The sequence below is a fragment of the Melozone crissalis genome, unplaced genomic scaffold (assembly GCF_028551555.1).
Source record: "Melozone crissalis strain CALT ecotype California unplaced genomic scaffold, PUWL_Pcris_2 ptg000012l_1, whole genome shotgun sequence".
NCBI lineage: Eukaryota > Metazoa > Chordata > Aves > Passeriformes > Passerellidae > Melozone > Melozone crissalis.
Window position 1 is genome coordinate 12920504 of NW_026535790.1, and position 27112 is coordinate 12947615.

A 27112-nucleotide genomic window follows, 5' to 3' on the forward strand; every position below is an offset into this window, starting at 1 on the left:
TCTTCATAAGTCTTTCCTTGCTTCAGTTTCTGTGTGAGAGAGGAGAAAATACTGAACCACAAACCCACTTCTTACTGAGAAATCACAACAGCTGTTAAAAATTATTTGAAAATCAAAGGGCTTGTGTGAGGGAAGAAGCACAGCTAATCCCAACCTGGGAGTTACTGCTCCAGCACCTGGTTTCTCCTCCTGCCTTTCACTGCTGTTCTTTATGTCCTTCTGATATGGGACCTCTCAAGGAGAAGAACCAGCCTTTGGATGCAAGAGAAAGGATAACTCCCGGAGTACAGCTGCTTCAAGGTGTCTTAAAAGGGGCAGATCCCATAAAATGGAGAATAAAGTTCCTGTCACAGCACACTGCTACAGCTCAGCTCTTCCTGGAGAAGCAGGAATCAGGGATGTGCCTTCATAAAATGGTTAATTGATTACTGCCAGCCAGTGATTATGTGAATCATTGAGCACATCGTGGCTGTGCAATGCTGGAGATGTCTGAGACACTGACCTACCAAAACTGGCAGTGCTGCTGCTCAGCTCTTCCACCTAGGTGTGGAGGTCACTACTGAACCCACTGGCAGCTCAGCACATGCTGCATGTGTTTTATGAGGCAAAAGAAATGTTTGGGCAGAAGCAAAATCCACTGCTGGCCTGCAGGCAGAGCCACGTGAGATGTGACTGGCAGGTAATTGCAGAAGCACCTGGGCTTCCTTAAGGCTGAGTGTGCCAAAGGCAGGGGAGTAATGTCCGATGCAGGTGAGTGTGATGTAGAATCCTTGAGGGTCTACTGGCATCTTCAGAGAACACAGAGAAGGGAACGGTGCTGGACTGGGCAGAGGAAGAGATTTGTGGCCCTTCCCAATGTGATAGGGACCAAGGACACCACGTCCTGACCCATCCCCACCCACCAGCCCAGGGTGTTTGCATTCGCTGGAACTAAACCGGCCTGAGGTTCCACTGTGACCCCCATACAGGTAATGCACTTCCCATTTCTCTGATGGAAAGCAGCCAGTCCAGTGTCTGTGCCCGAGGGGGAAACCGAACTGCCTAAAGCCAAATGTCATCATCTTGTGCAACCTGAGCGCAGAGAGAACGCCCGGGGCAGAGGGAATGTGGGAATCCATCGCCAGGCGATGAGGCTGGGGAGTGCTGGAGATGCGGGCACGGACTGTGGGACCGACCGGCCCACGGCACCTCCTGCCCACACGGCCCGGCCCGGGTGGCTCCCTGCGGCTGGCAGGTCACCGGCTCAGGCAGCAGCTCCACCGGCACAGGTGAGACTAAAAGTTATGCTGCCACAGGATTGATCCTTCAGAGGATCTGCGTTCCATCCTAGGCAGGTGTTTGGTGCATGTCTGTCTCCTCCAGCCCGTTCCCTCCTGGACCTGAAACAGGAGATACAGGGCGCGGCACACGGAGGTGGGAGAGGAGGCACAAGGGAAGGCGCGTCTGCACAGACACCCCCGGAGCTGGGACAGACGGGACACAGGAGCAGCTCCTTGTCCCTTCAGAGGCAGCACGAGGACCTCGGGTGGTGCCGCTTGTGCAAAGCGCCCTTTCAGCAATTTGCAGCCGCAGGGGAGCGGGGACCGACACCTCGGCCCGGAGAACTCCGCTCCCGGGGGACGCGCCCGGGGCCCGGCCCTGAGGCACGGAGCGGGCGGGGAGGCGCCGCCTCCCTCACGTGATGGCGGGCACGGGCCAGGGCCGGGGCGCTGCGGTGGCAGAAGCGGGCGGACAGCGGGCACCATGCAGCTCCTGCCCAGCCTCTCCCCCGTCACCTGGCTGCTCCTCGTCGCCCTCCTGTGCCTCGTGGCCCTGTAAGTAGTGGCCGGTCCCCTGGAGGACCGGGCAGAAGTGCTCGGTGCCAGTGCGGTTCATTAGCGCTGAAACCACCCGGGACCCCCGCGCTGTCCTCAGGGCACAGAGGGTTGCTCAGGGTGTCTGTGGGAACCCGCTGCCAGCGGGAAGGAGCGAGCTGGGATCGATGGGGAGGGAAATTGAAGGAAATCCTTGACTTTTTAAAGCTTTTCCCAGGAAGGAACTTTCGGTTGTTTAAAGACAGCAGCGCCCGTGGCGTCCTTGGTCTGTGCCAGCTGGGAGCGGCGCAGGGTGATGCCGGAGCTGCTGCCAGCAGAACCCTCCCGATTAAATAGTTCTGTTGGCAAAATTTCGGCTTATATGGCTCAGGAGAGCTGTAATGAGTTATACAGGCAAAAACTTAATTTTGCTGTGGTAATTTATGTCCCTGCCGTGCCGCTGTACTGCGGCCACCTGAGCATCACAGGAGGTCTTTGCAAAGACAAACACAAGGGCAGGCCTCAGCTTCAGAACTCAGTCTCTCCGAGATCTCTCCTGAGTCACCTGAGCCACAGTTGTCTGAGCTGGGCACCTAAATGAGGCCCGGAGGTGCCCAGATACACTGGTTTGCTTAGGCTGGGCTGCAGCTCCTTTCAGCCCTTGTCTTCCATCAAAACAAACGCCAAATGATCCCGTGTTTATTGCAGAGTATCCTCAGCAGGGCTGCTGCTGGTCCTCAATTTCAGCTTTCCCTGAGTGACAGAAACCAGTTATTTGAGCAGTTCCCTATGCTTAGGAAGAAGTATCTTCTCTTTTCATTGCATAAGTGCTTCTCACATGCTCTTTGTTGGCAGCTATGGGATATGGCCCTACCGGACCTTCAAGAAGCTGGGCATTCCTGGCCCACGGCCTCTGCCATTTGTGGGAACTTTCCTGGAGTACCAGCATGTGAGTACCAGCAGCTGCTGCTCTCTAGTGTCTTAGATCCTTCTTATGGCTGGTGCTGTTTTCCCCATTCTTTGGGCATCTCTTTCCTTTGTCCTTGATTCAGTCAGATGAAAATTATGTTTTTTGGTAGGAGGCTTTTTGGACACACGGAGAACATTAAAGTTCAGGCTGACCTGAATGAGGTGTGCTGTATTTTAAAACTACTTTGTAATTTAAATTTTTTGTTTCTCCCTGTGTTTCTACCTGGTCTTGAGCAACTGAAGTTCTGTTGAAAACAAAAAAAAAAAAAAAGGATTGGAGAGATTTCTAAGACTGCTGTTTTCTGGGAACTGCATGTTTCTTTGCCCTTTTTATCACCAACATGAAGAGGCTGAATTAGCCCCAGAAATGCTTCATGCAATCACTTATTTTTGGGCCAGCCTGAGACTAAGACAGACAAATACATTTTTAAATAGAATTCAAACATTATCAAGCTACCAAACCTCATCAAATAGCAAGGCAGTAGCTGACCACAGGTAACTGGTTGCAAATGCAGAATAAGTGTATTGGCTTCAATAAAAGAGATGTTTTACTTGTATTTGCTGGGTTCACATCATTCATGTTGCTTCTTACTAATGGTTTAGTGAGCCTATTTGTCTCATAAGTTTCATTGTTACATGTAACATCAGTTAAAACCTGAATGGAAACAAAATAAAAATCTGTGTTCAGTAGCTGCAGAGGAAGATCGTATGAGGATGAGACAGCAGCAGCTCTAACTTGTTGAGCAGAAGGTGAAAGGACAGTCTGGGATCCAGTTCTGCCTCCTAACTCTGCTGACTAAAACTTTGTACCCTGTCATACATTGTCTTCATTACATTTTTAGATCAGGTTGCCTGGTAGAACTTGAAAGTGCCTTTTTATTTTTTTAATCTCTGCTCTCTTTTTTCTCTCTATTGCAAATGTCCCCCAAGCATCTACGTGATGCTTAAGAGGACCATGCACCTCCCAACCTCAACCTCTGCCACTTCCAATGGGCTGTGGGATGCACTGTGCTAACAGCTGTGGCCTGCTTTGATCACTTTTCACTGGCAAACTGTTCATTTCTCCTTTCTTCTTTTCCAGGGAGTCCACAATTTTGATCAGAAATGCTTTGAAAAGTATGGAAAAATCTGGGGGTGAGTTTCTACAGAACAAAACTACCAGTTTGGGGTGCTCCACAGCCCCAGAGTAGAATGGAAAAAGTTACACTGATGTTCTCTTCCTCAGTACTGTAATTCCAGCAGTGACAGTGTGGGATAATCAAGGTTTAGCACTGGGAAAGTCTCGTCCCATCTCTCCAAGCCTTCCTGCTGCTGGGATTTCAGTGTGGTGTGGGGCTGGGATGGTGATGGCCAGTTGATGGGGTCGTTTTCTTGCATAAGCTTTGAAAATCACCTCCAGTGCTTGGTGTCAAACTGAGCCTCCTGCCTTTGAAGCTGCTCTTCTGTGTCTGGAGCAGAAAGCAAGCTGCAGGCTGCCACAGTGTTTTTCATCTTGCTCCCTGCTTCTCCCAGAGCTGGGGCACAAGCTACCTTTCAACCTGCCTCCCTGCTCCCTGCACAGCGCTTGTTTAATGCAGAGGCCTCTTATCATGCTTCCACTGAGAACCTCTCAAACCAAAACAAAATTGCTCTGCAAAAAAATCCTGGGAGGCTTCATGAAACCTGGTGCATTTTTTCGAAAGATTAAATGTTCGCAAGCTTCTTGAAGATGGCAGCTTCCCTCAGCTGTGGCCCAGGGCTCCCTGCCCTTTAGCCCACACCACGACTTTTAAGTTTTTCTATCTCTGTTGATTGGAAAATGGAGGAGACAGATGAGGTTTTCACCTCTCAGTGCCTTGTAGGCCAGGCAGGAAATCTCTTTCCTCCACAGGTAGATTGTTTGGTGTGTGTTTCTTGTCTCCAGCCATCAGTAGTGGAAACAGCTCAGACAGCCCAAGTGCAGGGGATCAACATCGTGGCAAAAAGCTGCCTTTTATCTAAGCCCACACAGCTTTGACAACTCTTCAGTACCACAGACAATTGCTAGAAATGCTCATGCTGCCCATGTTTGTCACTGTTGTTCTTTTTCTCCTCTTTCACTACATCACAAACCAATTCCAGCCTCATCCTTCCAGCTGTTTTGTCAGAGGGCCCAAACCCTTTGTGCCATGGCTCTGGCCATGGACAGAGCAGGCTGCTTTTGTTCCAGCTGACCATGAAGGATGGACTGACTGTGGATTTCTATTGGCTTAGGTTTTATGATGGCAGGCAGCCTGTGCTGGCTGTTTTGGACCCCGTCCTCATCAAAAACATCCTGGTGAAAGAGTGCTACAGCATTTTTACTAATCGCCGGGTAGGTACCCAGTCCTGTGCTTTGCTTTTCAGTACAGAGCACGTGCAGCAAGACAGAAGGGGTTTCTTCTTGGTTTCTGTTCTCCTCTGAGCCCTTCAGCAAGTACTTGCTCTCTGATGTGCCCCAGTTTATTGATGGTACCAACATCAAAACTCTGCTAGGGAGATGCTAGGGAGGCCACTCTGGCTGGGACATTGGGCCATCAGCCTGGATGTGCCCTAGGGGCTGATGTCATTTATGACTCTTAGACTTTTGTTTCCATTTCTGTTGTTTGCTGCTTGAGGTGGAGCTGACATGACTTCAGGGGTCGAATCAATGCTCCATGGAAGATTTTTCTTTGCATTTTTGTCACATGGAAGGGGACTGTAAACCTTCACCTGTCTCCTGTTCCTCTGTGCAGAACTTTCGTCTGAACGGGATCCTGGGGTCAGCCCTCAATGTGGCTGAAGATGAGCAGTGGAAAAGGATTTGTACAGTGCTGTCTCCAACCTTCACCAGTGGGAAGCTGAAGGAGGTAAAGCACAGGCACTGGTAATTTGCATCCACAGCTGGAGGAGAACTGAGCTGTTTCTGAGTGCAGACTTTCCCCTCAAATGGGGAAGTCACCCTGTTTGCCAGGACCACATCCATGAGCACCTACATTGTTGGTACCATTCAGCCATGCAGTGTCTGGCTGCCATCCTGGGAAGGGAGTCAGGAGAAAGGGATGGGGGATGAAACAGCACACCAGGCATTGCAAGCTGAGGCTGTTGGTCCTATGGCCTGTATGTTCATCCTGCTAAACATCCCTCACACCAGGCATGTCCATTTTTCATGCACCCAGGAGCCATGTTCATCCCAGCTGGAGTGGATGCTAAGCTGGAGTGGGAGCTGTGTGTGGATTTTTGGAGGAGAGCCTTGCTCAGTCCTAGTCAGATGAGCTCTCTGGACAGGTTGTTAAAATGAGAAAAAGCAGTGACTGAGGCCTGGAAATGAGACCCTCCCCTTGCTTGCCCTTCCTCCCCAAGCCAGATGTGGCAAGTGGCAGATGGCAGTGTGGCCCAGCCTTGTTTGGTGGCAGAGAAAGAGTCCACAGTGCTTTCTGCTTTGGTTTGCATTTCAGATGTTCCATATCATTAATCACTATGGTGAAAAATTAGTGAAAAACATTGAGAAGAAAGCTAATGACGAGTTTGTGGCTGCGAAGGAGTGAGTAACTGTGGAGCTGACAGGAAAGGGTTTGTATTCAGTGTGGGGAAGGGACTGTTCTGAAGAGCCTTTTCCACACTGCAGCATGGATCCCTTGTCAGCTATGGAAGCAAACTCCACAGCAGTCATGGGCATGGCATGTTCCTCAGCACTGGGCTTGCTGTGCTCTGCTCAAATGGGAGAGCTGTGCCCTTTCCCCATTTCATTTTACTGGGGATGCATTTTGAGACAGGAAGCATTTCCCAGAGTTTTTCTAGAAGCTGCACAAGATACAGTATTTTTGGATGTCTTTTTTGCAATCTCTTTTACAGATGAAAATCAGAATATAGTTGTTGTTACCTGAGACTGCAGTGCTTTCCAACTACAGCTTAGAAAAGTTCGGGGAATTAATGCAATGGGAAAACTTCAAAAATAAAATGATGGTTACTGCCAGGTCAGGACAGATCTACTATATTAGGACTGTGAATTAAGAGAGATTCCTTCTCACAAGGATTGTTCCTAGATGGGCTCTTATTTAATGCTGTGGTTGGGTTCATCTCATTCACTCTCTCTTCTTCTCTGTTCAGCATTTTTGGAGCTTACAGCATGGATGTGGTGACCAGCACTTCTTTCAGTGTCAATGTTGACTCCATGAACAACCCCAATGACCCCTTTGTCACCAACATTAAGAAATTTCTCCAATTCAGTTTCATAAGTCCTCTGTTCTTACTTTTAGGTATGACAAACCTCATCTCATATAGCCCTGAATCAATGTCAAAGGTGCTGCATTTTCTGCAAGCTTCCTTAGTAGCTTTGAGTCCTTTTTGCCATATGGGAGATGCTCAGCACTCTGCAGGATTAGATTTACAGTCGCAGATCTGCAGAAGTATTTCCCCAGGGAAACCACAGCCAGGATTTTAACAGCCCATGTGGATCTTGGCAGCATCCTCCTATGAGGAGAGACCCTGTTTGCAGAGATGGTGGAGAGCTGCTCTATCAGAGAGCTGCACTTTAGTGTGGTATGGTGGTCATAAAGTAATATATAGAGGAGGTTCTCAAGTGCTGTTGCATCCCAACCATGGTTAGCTAAAAAGAGATGGAGACAACAAAAAGGGTCAAGGTCCAGATGTGCTGCTGCTTTCTATGCTTTGGGCCAGTTTGGATTTTCTCAGGCTCCCTTTGAGCTCAAGTGTGTTGGTCTCTTCTTTCCTTTTAGTGTTGTTCCCCTTTGTTACTCCTGTGCTGGAAAAGATGAAGGTGACTCTGTTACCCTCAGATGTCATGAACTTCTTCAAGAATGTCTTCACAAAAATGAAGAAGGAACGGGAGAAGGGCAGCAGCACGGTGAGTCCAGCCGAGGTGCCTGCTTCTCTTCAGGAAAAGTCCTGAGTGCAGGAGGAATCTGGTGGCATCTTCAGAAGCTGTGGAGCACCTGCTCTCCAAGCTCACCAAACCCAAGAAAGGCCAGAACCACACCCTGCCTGGGGGTCCAAGTGGAGAAAGTATTTGTGTTCCTGGAGGATCTGTAGTCTAGACCCTCATGTACTGAAGCCATGAGCTGTGAGTGGAGCAGGTGTCTCAGCAAGGACTTGTGCTGGGCAAGGTTTGCCTCCTCCCCACCCACATCTTCTCTGCCTCTGTTTCTCCCCAGGACCGGGTGGATTTCCTGCAGCTCATGATTGAATCACAGAACTCACATGATGGCTCCAAGTCTGCTGAGACCAACTTGGATAAAAGTATGTCTTGAGATGTGTCCTCCTCTCAGCAGAAAGCAGTAGTTCCTTATCCACTTAAAAGGGAAGTAGGGAGAGGATTTTAGTCATTAATCCCATGAAAGATTTGGGGTCTTAGTAGTGGGGCCATAATGATGTTTATCACAGATCAGCCATATTTTTATTGTATCTCATTTCCTGGGATAACTTCTGAGGTGTGCTTGTGCAACAAAGAACAAAAAGAGTGAATATCTCCTTACCCCCATTTCTTACTTTGCTGTCTCTGAAGGCCAGCAATGTTGGCTGTATATCAAAAAGCACACAAAGCACATATGCTGTGTGTACCTTGCTCACCTCTGAGCTCACCTCTGGTCCCTGTCCTAGGGGAACTGGGAGATAAAGGAACTAGGAGATAAAGGCTCAGCCAAGGCATAGTCTGTCAACTCAAGGCAGGATGCTTTTAAAATTTAGAGATGCCAGGACAGGGTATTTGTAGGACACACTGCACAGCATCCTGCACCCCTTTGTGGTACCAGAGGGTAAGCTGGATGTTTCCTTTACCAACTGTTGTGTAGCTAGGAGTAGCATTACCTAGACAGATGACTGGGATCCTGAATTCCCAAGGGTTAATTACTGTAATTTTCAGTTTCTTGTATGTGCTTCTGTGCCTTTTTTCAGCATTAAGTGATGAGGAGATTCTGGCCCAGGCTCTTTGTCTTTGCTGGTTATGAGACCACCAGCTCCACCCTCAGCTACATAGCCTACAACCTGGCCATCCACCCTGACGTGCAGCAGCGACTCCAGGACAAGGTCGATGCACACCTGCCCAACAAGGTAAAGAGGGTGGGCTTGTTCCCACCTGCCTTGCAAAGCCAGGCTGGAAACAGAGTGGCAGAGGTGCTGGCACTGAGATTCCCCTTCCCTGGAAGCCCTGGAAGAGCTGTAGGGGTGGCAGCTGCTGTGCTGTGTTCTCAGTGCTCCCGTTCCTCTCACAGGCCGCTCCCACATACACGGCCATCACCCAGATGGAGTACCTGGACATGGTGGTGAACGAATCCATCCGGCTCTACCCCGCCGGGGGCCGCATCCAGAGGGTCTGCAAGCAGACAGTGGAGCTCAATGGAGTGACTATTCCAGAGGGAATGGTGGTCATGATCCCAGCCTTCGTGCTGCACCGTGACCCGCAGTACTGGCCAGAGCCAGAGGACTTCAGGCCTGAGAGGTGAGGGCCACAGGGGGGAATAGCTGCATGTTCAACCTCAGCCCTGGGAGTGGGAATGGCAGCAAAAGTGGGCAATGCATGATTATAACATTTAAATTAGGCATTTATCATTGTCTGACATCTAGTCCCAGCATTACCGTGAGGGGAGTTTTATGATCTACATCCATAAACTGTGCATGGAATTTAATTAACTGCATTGAAGGGAGCAACAGTGAGAGCAGCTCCCAGCAGCTGTAACACTGAGGGGTTTATGGCCAGATATTAAAGCAAGAGCCATTGGGTGACTGGCACAATGCCCTGCAAATCAGCAGTGGAAGGGCAAAGATGGGTAGAAAATAAAACTTAATTTTTAACTCAAGTTCTGAAGCAATCTTTGCTTAGGAGCTCTGTCAGACCCTGCAAAATGATGCAATAGCCCAAAGCAGACCTGGGATACCATGAACCTGGTAATCTTCAGGTGGCCACCAAGACATTGATGCTTGGTCCAGAGAGAGCAGGACCAGACCTCTGCCCTTGCACCAAGAGCTGAAATACCCTTGGAAACTAATCCTGGTGTGGGGATGTGGTGACCTTTGAGACAAAACATGGAAGTGGTATCAGGCAGAAACACCTGTAAAGCCTGTGGTCACCTTGTGTTGGATTCAGAAGGAAACACCCAAATGCAAGTGCTCTGGCAGTGGGCCAGGCTACACCAGTTGCTCCAGCAGCCACATCCTTATTCCGGTTGTCAAACTTGGCATGGGTGGCTGGACAGGAGCTCTTTAGGGCTCACTTGCCTTGCTGGGAGTTCATCAGAGGGATGTGCTGGTGTCTCAGTACTGAGATACTTCACTTCTGACTTAGCATAGCTGAGGTTTGTACCTCATGCACTGGGAATGAAAAGCTTTCTGACATGAAAACCAACTGATCACTAAGAAGTATTACTGAAAATGCTCAGTGGCAAATTTCTCTGTGAAGCTGATTGTTCTTCCCTGTTTTTCATGATGAGGGAAGGAATTGGACTGGCATGTCTCAAAAGCAGCCCTGCCTTTAGTCACGCAGGGGGAGAACTCCATCTTTGTGTTTGCTCAGTCCTTTGATCTGCAGGGAAGCTGTGGAGCTGTAGACCTGTGTGGTTTAGGGTTTGAAATCTGGGTTCAGTTTTGGAGCTGAGAGGGAGTTCTGAGAAAAGAGCAGTTATGAAATCCATTAGCGTATTTCAGGTATTCCCAGGACACCCAGCGCACCTGGATTTGCACAACCAAGTCTGAGCACTGGGATGAAAGCAGAGGCATAACATATCTATTGAGACAGAAATAAGGGACTTAGCTCCTAATATGCACAGAAACACAAAAAGCTTTTCCCTTCCCAGACCCCTCATTACTTCAGATTTGGAAGCTAACACATCCTGCGACAGAGTGGCTCTTGCTAACTTGTTCTTTTTTTTTGTTATAATCAGGTTCAGTAAAGAGAACAAAGAGGGTATTGACCCCTACACCTTCCTGCCATTTGGGGCTGGCCCCAGGAACTGCATAGGGATGAGGTTTGCTCATCTTGTTGTGAAAGTGGCTGTGGTTGTCCTGTTGCAGAACTTCTCATTCAGACCCTGCAAAGACACACCGGTGAGGATGTGGGGTGATGTCTCTCATTATCTGCCCCTTACTCCCTCTGAGATGATCCTACTATTAAATGAGAATAACTGTTTAAATCTTCTCAGTTAATTGTAAGGAGTTCACCACAAGTTAATTATGCTTTTTTTTTAAAAGCCTCTACAGAAGCATATTTAATGTTGGTGGGATGTTTTAGGCTGAAATCCCTGAAGTCCTGTGCCTGTCTTTGGGTGCACCTAAATTGTGGGGTGCTCTCTCCCCCACAGTGCACTGTTGGTCTGTTTGACCCAGCTTAGGAAGACCCTGCTCTAGAAAGCAGGAAGAGAATATCCCATAGCCCGTGCCAAAGCTGTGTTTTGCAAGACAAGCATGGCTATTCTTTGTGGGACATGCCAAGACACCAAAATTCATCTCTTATGACCCAGGGAAGTCCCTAAAGGGTAGCAATCACAAAATGAGTTTCAAGCAAGCACAAAATGGGTTAAGTTTGAATTGGTGACCCTCTCCCTCTTTGGGGCTATGCAAGATCCCATCTGGCTTTGGTTTGCCCAGGATCCCAGTGAATGCTGCATACAGTACTGGTGGGATGGGCCTTGCAGGGTGGGAGTGTTTGACATGAAATAAATGCAGGAGCTGTTGGAAATGATGTGTCAGTCCAGCCCTGCTGAGAGCACAGCAGCTCCTGTGCCTCAGGCAGGCAGCACCACGGTGTTTCCAGCCTGACCCAGCTCCCTGCACTCACTGCTGCAAAAGGCTGGGCCATTATTACATTCTGTTGGTGAGGAGAGCTTGGGAAATCAGAGCAGAGGGGGCAACAAGTCACTCAAAGGACGTTTGTTGTAAGAAACAGAAAAGTCCTTATTAAATTATTACTTGGCACGGGTGCTCAGCTGGAATCTCTGCAGATTCAGATTGCAGCTCAACTGGTAACCTGGAGGTGAAAGACTGTAATAGTCCATTAACAATGCAGTGACCTATCCACCCTCCCCCAAGTCTAATGACATTTTTCTAGTCCTCTGCAATCCATAAAATTGATTCTTTTTATAACTGCCTTTAATTAAAAGGAGACAAGTTAAATATGTATTGTATTATTGGTGCCCATAGGTTTATGGGGCTCTTTCAGCCATTTTTTTTACAGAAGGTGTCATGTACATCAGAGTGGGAGGGAAAATTTCATGCTGGAACATCCCTTTGGAACATGTGTATGGAAGCTGCAGCCTCCTCTCACTGCTCCAGTGATGGCACACTGGGCTCCAAGCCATATTGCTTAAATTTCCTGAAACAAAGCTTACTGGGATATGGGGGTGAATGGCTGTTGGGCTGGGGGTGTGTCACCCTTGTCCTGGTGGGGAGAGAGGGAGCTGAGATATGAGCAGCATCCATTGGTGGGGGAGACTTAAAACACCCTTCCCTCCCTTGCAAGATGGTTCCTCCTACACCAGCTTTAAATGGTGTTTCTAATGAGATTCCCAGCCTACCCATGGAAGGCCCTTTCATGTTGAGGATGCTTTTGGTCTGAGCAGCAATTTTAGTTTTGCTCTTCCTGGAGAACTTATTGCTTCTCCAGCTCCCATTATGATCTAGCTGCCCTTAGCACTGCCACCCTTGTGCATTAAACAACATGGCACTGCATGCCCCCATTTATCTGCAGCACCCTGGCTGGGGTCTGGCTGCTCTTCCCCCCACGTGCAGCCTGTTGATGAGTGCACTGAGCTCTTTGTACCACGTAAAGCCAGAGCTCACCAACCAGTCTATCCAAGAGCTGAGGGCTGTTCAACACCTGCTGGTGGCTGCTCTGCATGAGCAATAGCGATGGTCCTGCTGTAAGTACACCTGTGAGCTGGGACATGCATTGAAAACAAGTGGTAGCTGGGATGTGTGTGAGCTGTAGGGCTCCTGTTGTCCTGTCTGTCCTTTCTCCCAGCTGATGTGGCTGTTTTGTTGTTTTTCCCTCCTGCTCAAGATCCCACTGGTGCTGGACTCAAAAGGTTTCATGCAACCAAAGAAGCCCATTGTCCTGAAGATGGTCCCCAGAGCCCAGGCTGACCTGAAGAAGTGAAAGAAGCAGGAACAGAGCAAGAGACTCTTATTTAATGGTGCCTCCTCCAGCTCTTGAGAGGATTCAAGGTTAATGTGTGCACTGCAGGAGTGTCAGGGGGGCAGCCCCCCCCATTTCATGGGGGTTTGGCCCAGCACAATTTCATGAACATTATTCTAATGAACACGAGCCCCGGGTCCTGCTGTCCCCAGTCACAATAGGCATTTTGCAAGACCATTTGCACTCCAGTTATTTGGACGTTTTTTTCTCTCTCTCTGAAGAGGCACTTTTCTAAGCAATTTGATTCCAGACACTGTCAGTCTCTTCTGGCAGTGTAATTTAAATCAAGATGGGGAGAGCAAATTGCACATAGTTAAGTAATGCTGCCGTTGCTCCTGTTCCCTCTGCCTGCTGGGTGATTCTGTGTCTCCTGGTTTTACCCTCCTGGGAATGCAGAGTTGTCCAGGGCGTTTCCTCAGCTCTGTGCTATGACCCTGACAAGTGTTAAAATGGTAACGTCCTTGCAGGACTGAATGCCTGCAGCAGATTTTCTGATGCTGATTTATTTCGATTTTGGTATGATTTTAGATGGCTTTTGTGTGATTCCAAGTGCAGATGGGTTAACTGGAGGAGCCCAGAGAGAAGCAGTTACCCCTAAGGACTGGAGATTTGCAGAGTGGAAGTGTCCCACATGTGTTTCCTGATTGTTTGCTTATTTTATCATGAGCATGCAGCCCCCTGCCATGGGAGGGATTGTCAACACAGGCACCATCCATATTGTTATCATGACACCTTTTAGTCTGATTTATATTAGGCCACTGTAAGACCAACTTAACTAAATTAATAATCATGCAAGATGCAGCACTGAGAGCCTTCAGATGTCCTGGGCAATCCTGTCTGCAAGAAAGGTGCCTTTGCCTATTTAAAGCTTCAAAATCTTGCCAAACTTTGTAATTTTTGTACAGTCTAGAATTTAATATTGTTCTTTCAAAAACTGCTGCAGGAATGCTAACTGCAATAAAAAGTTCACTTGCCTCTTCTGTGTCCAGCTGATGCCAGTCTCTGCTGCTGTGATTCTCCATGCACAAGTGACTCCATCTGTGAATCTCATCAGCCTTTGGCCAGGTGATGAAAACTCTTTTTATCCTGGATGAATCCCTGTGGGTACCATAAATCCTAGGAGCTGCTCCTGGAGGTGCAGAGCTGAAGATACAACAGCCCAAAAGGAACAGCTGAGCAGAGTCATTGAGGGTGTGAAGTGATTCCTATTGCAAAAGGAATTTTATTCACTACGTAGCAGTTTTTATATTTCTTTTATATTCTTTTTATAGAGGTAGATAGATTAAACATATGTTGTTATATATTTTTTTCATACTTACTTTCTATATTTTTAGGAATTGAGTAGAAAACCTCAGAAGGGATATAATAACCTTTCTGCAGCAAATTAAATTCCCCAGTGAAAGACACCCTTGACTGGAAGTGTAGGGGAGGAGTGAGGCTGCTTCTCTAGAGAGTCATCAATGAGCTGGGTTAGAAAATTCCCAGCAGCTCAGGCAGCCATGGCTTGCCCTTCTGCCCTCCTCACCTGCAGCACTGCAACTCCCTTCTGCCACCAATGTCCAAAGGTGACAATCCATCTTTGTTTTCAGCTGTTGCTGTCCTCTTCCAAAGTCAAGGCAGGGTCTTTGTCACAGCACATGGACTAAATGTACAGGCAGTCACACCCCTGGAGGACAGACAGCTGAAAAGTGCCTGCACCATCACAGTGGTTCATAACAAGGGGCATGGAAAATCCTCTGCCTTGAGAAGTGACCAAGAAGATGAGGGTGACAAAGTCACCTGCAGTGTCACAGGGATGAATTAATGGCCTTGCTGGGGCAAAGGCCAGAGCTTGCCTGGTGGCAGTGAGGAAAGGGTTTTGCCTCCTCACCCCATGCCCTTGATGGAATCAATCACTCACATAGAAATGTCAACACTATGGGAAAACATCCTTCAGGATAATCTCTCTCACAAAGCTGCTTAACATTTTGGAAATATACAGTTCACTTGGTATCAAGTGTCAAAGGGTTTCTGCCCCTCTCATGTCTTCAAAGGCATCTTCATCTGCTGCACCCTGTGCCAAGGGAGTGGGGGAGCAGAGCTGGGCTGGGAATGCTGCTGGACCTGCAGAGAGATGGACACAGCACTGCCTCATCCCCCAGTGCCTGGTGGGGTTCTGCCAAGAGACAAAACTGGAGTTCTGCCACACCTCATCTTTGTTTTGCTGAATTTTGTGCTTAAGAGCAGGAAGCACACATCTGTATGGGTTCCCAAGTGTCCTAGAGGGAGGTTTGCCAACAGATTTGGCTTTCTGGAGTGGTTTGGGTGAGATCTGGCAGTGGGGAAATGCTTGGATGCTGAATTCTCCAGCAGGTTCAGTACCTGGGACTGCTGTTTCTTGGGTTTATTCCAGACTGAGCAGCTGTCTGGGAGATGTTTGGTGTCAACCCTTTCTGGTCTGATTTCCAGAGGTAACCACTCCCCCATATCCAGGGGAACTGGAGCTGTGCTCTTCCACAGCCCTGTGCCTCAGTTTACCTGCACCTATAATTTTTTTAAAGATTTCCACTTAGGCAATAGTGAAATTTGATGTGTGTCCACCTTATGCCATGCTTTGATTCAGATTCCAGTGAAGTCCCAGAGTGAGCAAAAGGGTTTGCTTTTGGAGGGGACTAAAACTATGTGTTTCAGGAGCTCCCCTAATATATTCCAGCTGCTGACAGCTTGGAGCAAGTCCTTCACTCCCCCTAAAAACCATCCAGGATGACTGTAGGGCCCTCAGTGTGAGCTCCTCTGCTCTGCATATCCCCTCCTGCAGCAGAGCACTGCTTCCCAGAGCAAACAGAACTCAGCTCAGCACAGCTCCTTCTGGAACAACAGTCCCCCCTTGAGTGGCATCACTCCAATCTGCTCCCACTCATTTCTACTTCAGTTATTTTGGCTCCTGCCAAGCCAGAGCATCCATTTGCACTTCACAGGGTGCTCCCTCTCTGCAGTGCTCTCACTGTGGGCTCCCTGTGTGCCCTGGTGCTCCCTGGGCCAGGCTCAGGAGGATTAATCATGCCTGCCACAATTTACAAAGGACCTGGAGCTCTCCTGCCCCTGCCCCTGGCTTGCATAGAGGTTGTCTGTATTATTGCTGCTGGTGCTGTGCTGTACCCACTGCTGAGGAGAGACAGGCCTCCAGACACCCATATTGAATGCTCAATTTGGTTAAAATCGATGAGATAATCAGCCCAGAGAGTCTGCCCAAAGGTCAGGAAGCAGTGATTTTTTCCTCCAGCAACTTTGGTCCCGAGCTCTCGTTTCAGTGTGAAGATTGCAAACCAAAGCACTTCAGCAGGTAGGTTATCAAAGGGTTCTGAGTGCTGGTAGTTAGCTGACAGGCTGATGTAACAAGGGCATAACAAGGGCTCCTAAAACAGGCAGGTAAATTTTGGCAGTGCTTTTTTCTCTAAATCGAGCAGGAGATGGTGCAGGGCAGGCTGGAGTCCTGCAAGGCAAAATGCAAAGAGCCTCGAAGAGGAGCCCACCAATGTGGAGAAAGAGGAGGATGGCAGGAGAAGGAGGTGCTGTGGGAAGGACCAGGTGGGTATAACGCTTTTTCTCACCCCATTCCCCAGATTTCATCCCCCATCTTGTGTCTCTTCAGTCCTACATGTGCTGTCACCAGAGCCAAAGGCCGCAGCAGGGGGAGGATCCATCTCACCCCTCTCATCACTGCAGCACACGCTCTCCAGCAGCTGGACACACGACACACTGCGGGCTGGATTTGCAGAAACGCTTTGATCTTTCATCTTTAAGCTCAGTGATTCAATTCCCCACAGAGCCAAGGTAAACGGCGGCGCTGCCGCTCTGGCGGGCCCGAGGTTCCAAGTCAAACAGCAGTCGTTTAACCACACTTTTAAAGCTCGTATCATTTGAATGTCATATGTCAAACTGATGCTACTTCCACTGAAGGCAAATAGCTGTTTATTCCCCTCACAGCTGCCCAGCAGTCTGACATTCATTACCGAAGCCTTGCAGCTGCCAGGGATTGAAGCTACCTGTAGGAGTGTGTCCATCAAAGCCTTCCACCTCTTAAGGGTTATTCCCTGCAATACCAGCTCCTACAGTTTAGTTCAGGCTCATTTTACAGCTGCTGTCGTTCCGCAGTTGTTTTTTCCTATGTCTGAACAAGGTCAGGCATTGCTTTTTGCCCGTTCCCTCCCAAATTATGTCGTTAGCTCATTTTTCATGGTTTCTCCAGGGTTCAGGCTCGCTGTCACTGTGCACCAGCCCCTGAGGTTTATGATGTGAATGTTCCACAGCTTTGGGCAGCAACCAGCACACAGGACTGCCGTGCTGGTGGCCCAGTCTTGGCATCTTGATGCAGCTCCAGCTCTCCTTGAGGCCAGCACTGAGAATTCTATTTCTGGGACATAAGTTCACGCACAAAATATCTGATATTTTGTAGTTTATTAGGCACTAAAATGTTCAATTGGCTGCAGAGGAGTTTACAGAAGAGAGGGAAAAAAAAAAAAAAAGAAGAGGCAACAGAGATGATCAGATTAGTTTGCATTTAGACAGTGCCCTGAACCTCACAGAGCAATTTACACCTGTGCGAGGAATCTGCAGAGTTCTATCGAATCAGACCTGGGGCGTTTTACAGCCACTTTGCACGAGCATAAACGACAGCATAAGGTGCAAAGGAAACAGCCGGTCGGACAATTACAGAGCGTCTTCACACGCCTTATTAATCCTCATTAGAGCCCTCTGTGCTGAGACTCGGCGCCTTTCCTTCCCCGAGCAGGGCCAGCGAGGCTGTGGAGCCAATTTAGCCACCTGCCAAACTCGCGGGGTCCGACTGCTGCTATTGACGTGTCCTTGGTCCTGGGGAGCTGGAGGCTCCTTGCGAGAGCCTGGGATGCATCTTGCTAAATTACAGTGATGGAAATCTCGGCTGCCTCCTGCCTTAGCAGGACTCTGAGCAATGTGTGTTGTTATGCTCAACTCTCTGTATGTCCTGTTGTCCATTTTTTTCCTCTTTAAAGCCTAGCTGTGGGTGTCTTAGGAAGGTGGGGTGATGCTCATCTGAAAGATGAAACCCAGTTTCTTGCCTGTGCTGATACACCCGTGAAACAGCTCTGGGTGCTGTGTGTGCATGCAGGGTCGGGAGCCTCAGGACACAAGGAAATGGAGGGAAAAAAGGAGATTATTCAGGTGCTGTAGGAAGCTCTGCCTGCACGTGTGTGAAGCACTCAGGTTAACGACGCAAAATACAGCTGGCAGCACGGCTCTGTCTGCAGGGGCATTTCACGGTGCTGTGATTGTTTGCTGTAGCTCTCACGTTTATGGCTGCTACTGAAACTGCTGGAAAGAGAGCAGCTACACAGTGTTTCTGAGCACTCCCAGAGAGCTCGCCCTGCTTCCCACTCAGCTTAAAGGCTGCTAGACCTGAACTTTTCCCAGTGAAAATGACAAGAAAGACCTGGAGAGTGTGGAGCCATGCAGGCAGGAGACAGCCTGAACAGTTAGACCAGTTGTACACAGTAGTGAGATTAGCTGTCTAATGTCCTTTCTGGGAATCTTATTAATGTTATCTTATTATTTCATAATAGATATAACCCATGTGCTAGTGCTGGCAGGCTGTAATTGGGCTGTGCCAGGGAATTACTCATATTTTTCATTCTTGAAGGAATGAAGAGCGTATTCGGTTATGCTAACGACCTCATTTGTGTGGATTCCATTCACTCGCTGCGTCTGGCTCGTGAAGAATTGCAGCCAGAGTGATGATTTCTCACTCCGAGTAAGCGTCGAGGTGTCTCTCAGCAGATGCTCTCCCCTCCAGATGCTGAGCTGATGCTTTGCCGTGTTTGCCTCTCCCTGGCAGCTGCAGATTTGCCCAGTGGTGGGTGGTTTTTTTCAGCACACGTTTTGCTGATGGTGATGTCTTTCTCTCTCGGTGTCTTGGGGTGCTGCAGGAGCCGTGGAGTGTCACAGACATCTTTTCATAAAAATCTTTTCTTTAGGATTTTTCTCTTTTCTGAGAAGCTGTGGCCTCGGCAACAAAATGTAAACAATGGTTATCTGCTGCTGTGGAATGCAACAGGTGGATCCGTGATTGGTCTCCTGTGGATGTTTGGATTTACTGACCACTCACGGCAGAGCTGCTCTTGCTCTCTGCCAAGACACAGACCTTTGTTATTAATTCTTTTCTATTCTTAGCTTAGCTAGCCTTCTGAGAACTTTTCCTTCTATTTCTTTTAGTATAGTCATAATGTAATATATATATAATAAAATAATAAATCAAGCCTTCTGAACATGAAGTCAACATTCTCGCCTCTCTCTCACCCTGAAAACCCTTGTGACCACCATCACAGTGGAGCTCTTTGAAATAGTGTTATCTATTGCTGCTTTATAAATCCTTGCTGCCTGTTTAGTACCCCTTGTTTGGGCCTTGGGCCCTCGTGCCTGCCCGTGTTGTACACTGAGAGTTTTTAACTCTCCACAGGGTATAAATGATAAGTTTCAGCTGTGGAGAACCCTCCTCCCCACACTGACAATTACTTTCTGCGTGTGTATCAAAGCACAGGCAACACACCCACATCAATAAAACCTTTTCTAATTCTTTTTTATCCTCCCCAGGGGAGCCCTTAGAGCCCCACGGAACCTCGAGCAGCCCTTTAATTCCTCTCACTTTGGTCCCTGCCGCTGCTTAGGGGCTGTTGGTGGAGCAGCTGTGACAAATGCTGCTCCCCGATGGAGCAGAGCTGAGCGACACAAAACTCCACCTGCCCACGGGGACCCCGCTGCCTCCGCAGCCTCGTCAGAAATGTTCCCCTGCATTTGTTTGGAAAACATCTTCATCCAGCCAGGAGAAATGTCCCTTGAAGTCAGCTAACCAAAAAAATAAATAACAGTCAAAGACAATCCAGAAAGGAAGAAAAAAGAAAAAAAAAAAGGAAAAGGTTTCTAGAGGGAAATAAGTGATGGATTGGAAGAGATTCGGGGCTGTTGTGTCGTACAACTCCGCGCGTGATGTGACAGCAGAATCCTCACTGCGCTGCTTCCTGTCTCCCACTTTAAATGAAGTCCTAAAAATGCTGATTTAAAAGGGTTGAAGAAACAAAGTGAAATATTCTGATGTGCACTGTGGGTGTTTTTTAGCCCTTCTGAACTTTTTTCATTATATACTTGCTGGTGGTTCTGTCAAAATAAAGCTCCTCAGCCAAGGTGCAGGAGGGATGGGGGAGCTGTGAGAAGTTTTTCAGTGTTCCTGCACAAATCTGAGCAAGGAGAGGAATAATTTCACTTCCCACATATAATAATGTCCAACAAATAGGAACCCTGACCTGGAATTTGTCTTTGCTTTCCAAAGGCATCCCTGAGCCATCTGTGGAGAACAGAGGAAAATGTTGATTAATATCACTGTTAATGAAAATAAACACAGGATAACATTCCAAGGAACATGATTTCTTCTCAAAGCATCCAAGGATAGCAACAGATGCAATAAAGCAGAAATTCACTTTTGCTGCCAAGGGATAACGTTTCCTGCTTTGGACACAAGCCTTGGGGGGAACACACCACCCTTAGCAGAGCAGCCTGTGACCTTGAGGATCTTGTAGGTTTGAAAAAACGTCATCTCAGACCTGAATGATGCCAAGGGAAACTTCTCAGCCCCTGTGAAGGGCCCAATGTCATCTCCTCACCTGCCTGGGACCTGGATGCTCTTCCTGTTCAATGGAAATGTTCACTGGCTTTTTCCATCTGACTATTTATCTCATTGATTTGACTGAAGGAATCATGGGATTGAAAGAAAATTAATAGTTCCTAGCCCAGCCAGCTCCTTATTTTGATTCATTCCATTCTTGTCACTTTGAGTGAACTAAATAATTAATTGTGTTACCAAAAATAATTAAGGCTAATATCAGACCAATTACACTGGCCAATTGTAACAGTAATGTTGGTTAAAACATCTAAATAACCTGATAGGTAATTATAGTCTGGCTGTTCAGTTGTGTGTAGGTTTGGGGCTTTCTCTCCCACCAAATTTTGGCCAGCCACATTGATTAAATGGGAACTTTTTATAGCTAGTGTTCAAATTATCAAATACTTGCCTAAAGCAATCCCATTGATCAAGTGTATCATTTGTAATACAAATGTTTTTATTAGGAGGCTTTGTTCAAGATAAATGAAGGATCAAATTAACTGGAGATTGGATTGAGTAGAAAATGCTGCAGCTGGATAATTTCAAGCACTGAGGCTGAACATTTCTTTCAAATGATGAGAAGTCATCAACTAAGTCTTAATATAAAACACACACACAGAGGCACTGCTGTATTGATTCCTTTCATTGCTGTGGCACTTTTTATCAAAATACATTTGGGGTTTGTAAAATAGGCTGCAAACCCATCATCCCAGTGCAGCCAAAGCAGGCTGAGGGTTTAGTCTGGCCAGAATTAGGTGTGCTATCAAAATGCCAACATGTACCAAACCCTCCTCCTTATCCTTCATTTTTTATCCCACTTCTGCTGCCTCTCCTACCACCCAGTATTACTCTGCTCTTAACCCGCTCATCTCCTTTAACCTAGAACAAGGCAATTTTCCTCTTTTAGGAAGGAAAACCACTAGAAGAGAGCCAGCAGGAATATTTAACTATTCCAGCAGTCATTGTAGCACAGCAGAGTCTGGACATGACCGAGAGTTTATCCATGGCCAGCCAGTGGAAAATGACCAGCACTGAAATGCTGTAAGTTCATATATATATAAATACATTTTAACACAGTCTGAATTAGGAAAGCTATTTGGGATTACTTTTTTTTTTTTTTTTTTCTGCCATGTGGAGCTGTGGATGTTAAGTGATTGCTTTCTGAAATAACTCTCCCTCCTCTACATCCCAGAGCAACGTGTAAAGTGCTTGCTGATACAGGAATTACAGATGTTGGAGGAGCTGCCATAAAACCCTCCCAAGATTTACATCTCCTCCGTGAGGTTTCTCCAAGGGCTGCTTCCCAGGGAGAGGTTTTGCAGGCACTCAGGATCTTTTTGAATGTGTCCCCAGAGGTGTGTGCAATAATCAGAGGAAATCCCTTGAAGCCCATCAGATAAAGCACACAGAGTTAGGAAGGGAGCAGGGAGGTCACTTAGTCCCTGTGGAAAAAGTCCCTATTTTTGGCTTATTCTGGGACACAAAGCAAGTTTTCAACTCATGCTGAGTGCTGGTTTCATGAGCACCTGCAGATGCTTGCAGTCTCATCACAGCTCCAGTTTGTTCTGGCTTAGAGCACGAAAATAAATGTAAATCTCCTAAAACTGCTGGGTTTCTTCTGAATTTGGGGTAGAGAGGAAAAATTCAGCTCTTATACCTGGTACTGACCACTCCTAAGTGCCCATTCCCAGTGCCCCATTGATGTGGGAGGCTGGTGGCCACACAGCTTTTAGGGAGAATTATTACCTCATTCATTACTTCAGTGAAAGAAGTGATGGGCCCAGATGGAATTATAGGTGATAGTGAAAAACAGAGACTTGTTTTTCTCAAATACCATTTGAGGCCACTTCAAATACACATATATATATTTATTTATGTGTGTATGCAAGTGCCATAGGTATGTACCACAAATTTATGACAGCTATACAAAGAATTACATCTATATATGTTAGTTGTGTTACATCTATGGTTTGGAGCTGCAGGCTCTGGGCTGTGAGGCCTTGTATTTTGCTTTTATGCTCTGGCAATAACAGCTTTTGGCTATTATTTTGGCTGTGGCCAATAACAGCTTATTGCCCACATCATAAGATTTAAAGCCTGTGACCATTATGTTTGCTGAAGGAGACTTAAAGCTCCCTTTGGAAACTCCAGAGTGTTGGTGCAAGGTGTATTTTCTCCAGGGGAGCTACAGCTCTTGTAATAAAAGCAAGCAAACAATCACATTTATGACTTGCATTTAAAGAGGTGGGGAGTGAGAGCAGATTAACCCCTCTGTGGTGGAGCCAAGGCTGCAGCACAAGGACATCACAAGGAAAGGGAGGGATGAGAGCAGTGGCGTGGATGGATAATGGGTAACCTTGCACAAGTCAAGCAATTTCATTTCTGCAGGGGACCTGGGGACTGAGAGCAGCACTAATGCTGATTAACCTCCCTCCCTCTTTTCTGTCTCTTAATTTTTCACTGCTCGAAGCCCTTCCTTCCTTTTAGCTGATTTCTACTGTGTGCGTATGTCAAGACACCTCACGCTCCAAGCATGGAATTTGTGTAACACCCTGCCTTTCTTATCCTGAATCACAGTTTATACCCCTGTGCTTCTCTCTGCTAATTCTCAGATAACAATTGGGAACAATTCTCAACTGCATCATTATTTAATTACTCTTTTAGTAATCTACCACATGAAAATCTAGATCCTCCATCAGGTTGTTTCAGGTGAGATTTTGCAGCACTGGGATATGTGCTGTCTCCCACCTGTTTTCTCATCCTGGTCCCTGGTGTGAGGAACACCCCATAAACTCAAAACTTCATGCTCCTCATAGCTCCCCTCATTTCAGAAAAGCTGTTCCACCTTGTTTTCATTAGGAATGATTGGTTTGGCTTAGTAGATAATTTGATTTCAGGGGAGAAAAGCATGATCTAGGCTTGGAAATGACTCATGTTTGGCCACCCAAACATTACAACAGCTCTTTGACTCTTTCCTGTGTTGGGAAATCTCAGCTGAGCTCAATGCCCTGCCTCCAGCATCTCCTGGAAAAGCTGTGGAAGTGAGTCATGGTTTGCTTCATCCACCAAGGCCCTTAGTGACTGCTGCCGTTGCAAGAAGAGATTTCCCCATCTAGCTCGGCTGCTGTGTGCCTGAGAAAGCAGAGGATGTCTGGGAGACAGGCTGACACAACACAGAACCAGGCAGGAATGCATCTGAGGATGGAGTTTGGCAGGGAAAGTTGAAAAGGAGAAAGTGTGCAGAAATTGTGGGAGCAAAATCCTGATTTTTCTCATGTTGTTTTCAAGAGGAGGGTGATATTTCTGGGGGATGTGCCAGGGTTTTCAGTACCTGGTTTTCTTTCCTGAGAGCCAGAGCTGCTCAACAGGCACAGCGGTGAGGTTTAATTGACTGGATTCAAGAAAAAGTGTTCCCAGTTGCCAAGGAGGTCAGGCTGGATGTGCTGGATGAGAGCAGGCACTGCTCATCATCTGTGCGCACATCAGTAAGAATAACAGTAATAGAACTAACAGAGGTTCTCCTTAGCATGGGAAAATAAAAATATATGGTTTGGGAGAAAAATGTTTTGATTTCTGCCAAAAGTCATGGGTAAGAGCTCTGTCTGGGCAAAGAGACACAGAAAAACTTTGGTCAGCTGTTGTCAAGCAGAGGTTTGGGGAGAGACTTAAGTTGGGCAAGAGATTGTGAACTCTTGCAAGGAGGAGCAGCATCTCTGAGCACTGAGGTCCAGCCAGGTTGTGTTGGAGGCCAGTGGGTTTCAGACTTGGTCCTTGCTGTCACAGGAAGCATCATCTCAGTGCTGCTGAGGGGGATTTACCTCTGACTGCTCTGGGATGGGCTCAAGGATTTTGTCATGAAGCATCCACTCCTTCTGCTTTACTGGAAATGTGCACAAAGATTAAACATGATGAGGAATTTATATCCAAGGGACTGATATTTTGGATGGGCTAAGAAGTGGAGGCACATTTCTCTCCCTGGAGAGTGAGGCAAAGCTGGCTCTGCCTCTCAGCTCTGTTTCCTCTGTGCTGGCCAGGACCACAGGGCAGAACAGAAAATGGCATCACAACCACCACGGACTTTGGTATTTACTCCTCTGCTTTCCCTACAGACCCCTTCGACTCCAACTCCAATCCAAAACAAGTTTATCAAGCATCATCTCCAGAATATCCGTCAGCATCCAGGCATTGTGTGAGAAATTACTTGTCGAGCAAAACTTCAGCTGGCACTCACCTGTTCTGATCCATCTCCTGTCAACACTCACACCCCTGTTGACAAACTGGATTTCACCTTGATTTCTTCTTCCAGATAACACAGATTAACTGGAGCTGTGTCATTTTTCTGTTTGCTTTGGAGGCCTGGAGAAGGAGTGATGTGACAGAGGAGATACAGATGTTGTCTGAGGAGATCCTGCCTGCCTCGTCAGCGACCCAGACCAGAGCTCTGCTGAGACACCAGAGGCACCAGTGCCTTCTGCAGGACTTTGGGCACAGCCAATGCAAACGCTTGTGCCACTGTTCTGCTTTAATGCTGTTCCCATGCCTCCCAACCAGCACCTCCTCCAGGCTCACTGTCTCCATCCTCTCACCCCCAGCATGCGATGGTTGGCTGGGATATCTCCTGAAGTGACTCTCAGCATGTCCCTGAGCATCTCTGTGTCCTTGTGAGCCAGGCAAGGACAGCCAGCCCAGCTCAGGCAGTGCTGGTGGCTTCACATCCCGGAACAAAGCCATTTGTACTGTGCCAAGCTCAGATGTATTGCTGTGTGTGCATTCACCAGCGAGCAGAGATCATTCCCCTCACTCTATCCAGAGAAAGAGATGTAAGGAATGGAGGCTCTGATGAGATAAATGGTTATTATGAGGTATAGACATTTTTAATTAGCTTCTGCAGACACTACCACACTGCTAATGAGCCCTTGCCAAGTTTCCTGTGATTCCTCTTTACTTTTTGTAGCTCTGTAATAGTAACAATAGAGTAATTTTCTCTAATAACCATGATAAAACCCAGATAATCCCTCTATAACTCCAGCATAAGCTTCATGTAATTAAATCAGTTGGTGAAACACTTTTGGTCTGAGGGATGGAGGAATGCAGCACAGCTCTGCTGCTCCATGAAGGGTATTCCCCACATCCTCCTGCCCCCAAACAGTGTGAATCTGTACAAGATTTATGAAGCACAAGACTGGAATAGGATTAAAAAGGAAAATGGTTGTGTTTGGATCTCCAACTACCCCATTGCTGCTGAAGCAGAGGCCAGAATTTTACCAAAGCAGTGAATTTGGTCCTGAGGGAAGAGCCTGAGCTGTGCTTGGTGAGGAGGAGCTCCCAAAGCAGGGAGCAGCTCCCAGATGTGTAGGGAGGTGTGAGAAGGGATGAGGGAAAGAGACCTCACAGGAGCCCTGCTCCCACCTGTGCTTTGAGAGAAGGGGGAGTGTTCCTCAGCATTGCTGAGAAATGCAATTTACACAAATATCTGGCAGCCCCCAGGAGGACTGGATGCAGTTGCTCATGTTCCACTGCCCTGCTCTCATTGATGCCCCCAGGTAGTGTCACACCTGCTTATTCTTCCCTGCTTTTTCTTTCAGTTCCTAGACAACTTTTTCTATAATTACTCCTCTTTAAAGCATTTCTCATGCAAAAGCACACACACAATGCATAGGAGCAGCCTCTCTGCCCTCAGGTTGTGTGAATAATCACAGACCTGCTGCCCTCCTCCAGGAGCCTGGGGATGGGGAAGCCTTTTGTGGTGCTGCCTTTAGATCAGGATCTTGCTTCTTCCTTTCCTGACTCATCTTTGAGCCCATGGAGTTTATTGGCAAGCTGAGGAAACCCTGGGCAGGGACAGGCAGCAGCCTCCCACAGCTCTGCCACAGGGCAGTTCCTGCCAGGATTTCTGAGCAGAGCTTTGGAAAGCAAAGCCATCCCAAACAGTCCTGCCACATCACCTCATCCCACAAGCTCACAGTTAAAGGGGATGGGGAGATCAGCAGAGGGCAGTGAGCTTCCAAAGCCCCCATCCCACATTTCCTGGGCAGCAATCAATGCTGCAGCATGGCCCAGCCAGTGGGGCAAGCCCCAGCTGGGGACAGTGCAGAGGAGGAAGGAGAACTTGTGAAACAAACCTGATTTCACTCACTGGAGCCTCATTTTGGGTGTTCCCAAGCACCAAAATGTGTCCAGAGGTGGCTCAGGGCTATTTGGGGTGACACAGAGGACAAGGGGCTCTGGCTGCTGCCTCCTCCTTGTACTCCCCAGGGGACAGTGACCTTCTGCTGGGTTTTCAATGAGCATTTTGTACCCATTTGGAGCTGACAGTGATTGGGATGTTTTGTCTCTCCACCTTCTCCTACACCTCCACACGAGTCATTAAGCAAGACTTCAACTCCTCTGCTTTGTGTCCCTGTCCCCTGTCACCTGTAATGGCCTCATTCATCAGCCTCCCCTTGTTTTGGCTGTATTGTTGTGGTTTTTTTGGTCTGGGTGCATGAGATGCGCCAATCTCCATGGCCTGCCAGCACAGGGCAGCCTTTCACACATCCTTCTTCCGGCTTTTCTTCTCTG

General features: G+C 47.7%; 1 protein-coding gene across 1 annotated transcript; it reads left to right on the plus strand.

The window, feature by feature from the left end:
* The first annotated feature begins 1743 nt into the window (after positions 1-1743).
* LOC128933773 (cytochrome P450 3A29-like) lies at positions 1744-13443 on the plus strand. Its single transcript, XM_054270857.1, is given in 14 exon segments — positions 1744-1814; positions 2649-2742; positions 3844-3896; positions 4995-5094; positions 5495-5608; positions 6197-6282; positions 6849-6997; positions 7478-7605; positions 7913-7997; positions 8652-8679; positions 8681-8807; positions 8969-9195; positions 10634-10796; positions 12748-13443. Coding segments are annotated over 14 exon segments (1521 nt in total). The 3' UTR covers positions 12844-13443.
* Positions 13444-27112: the final 13669 nt, after the last annotated feature.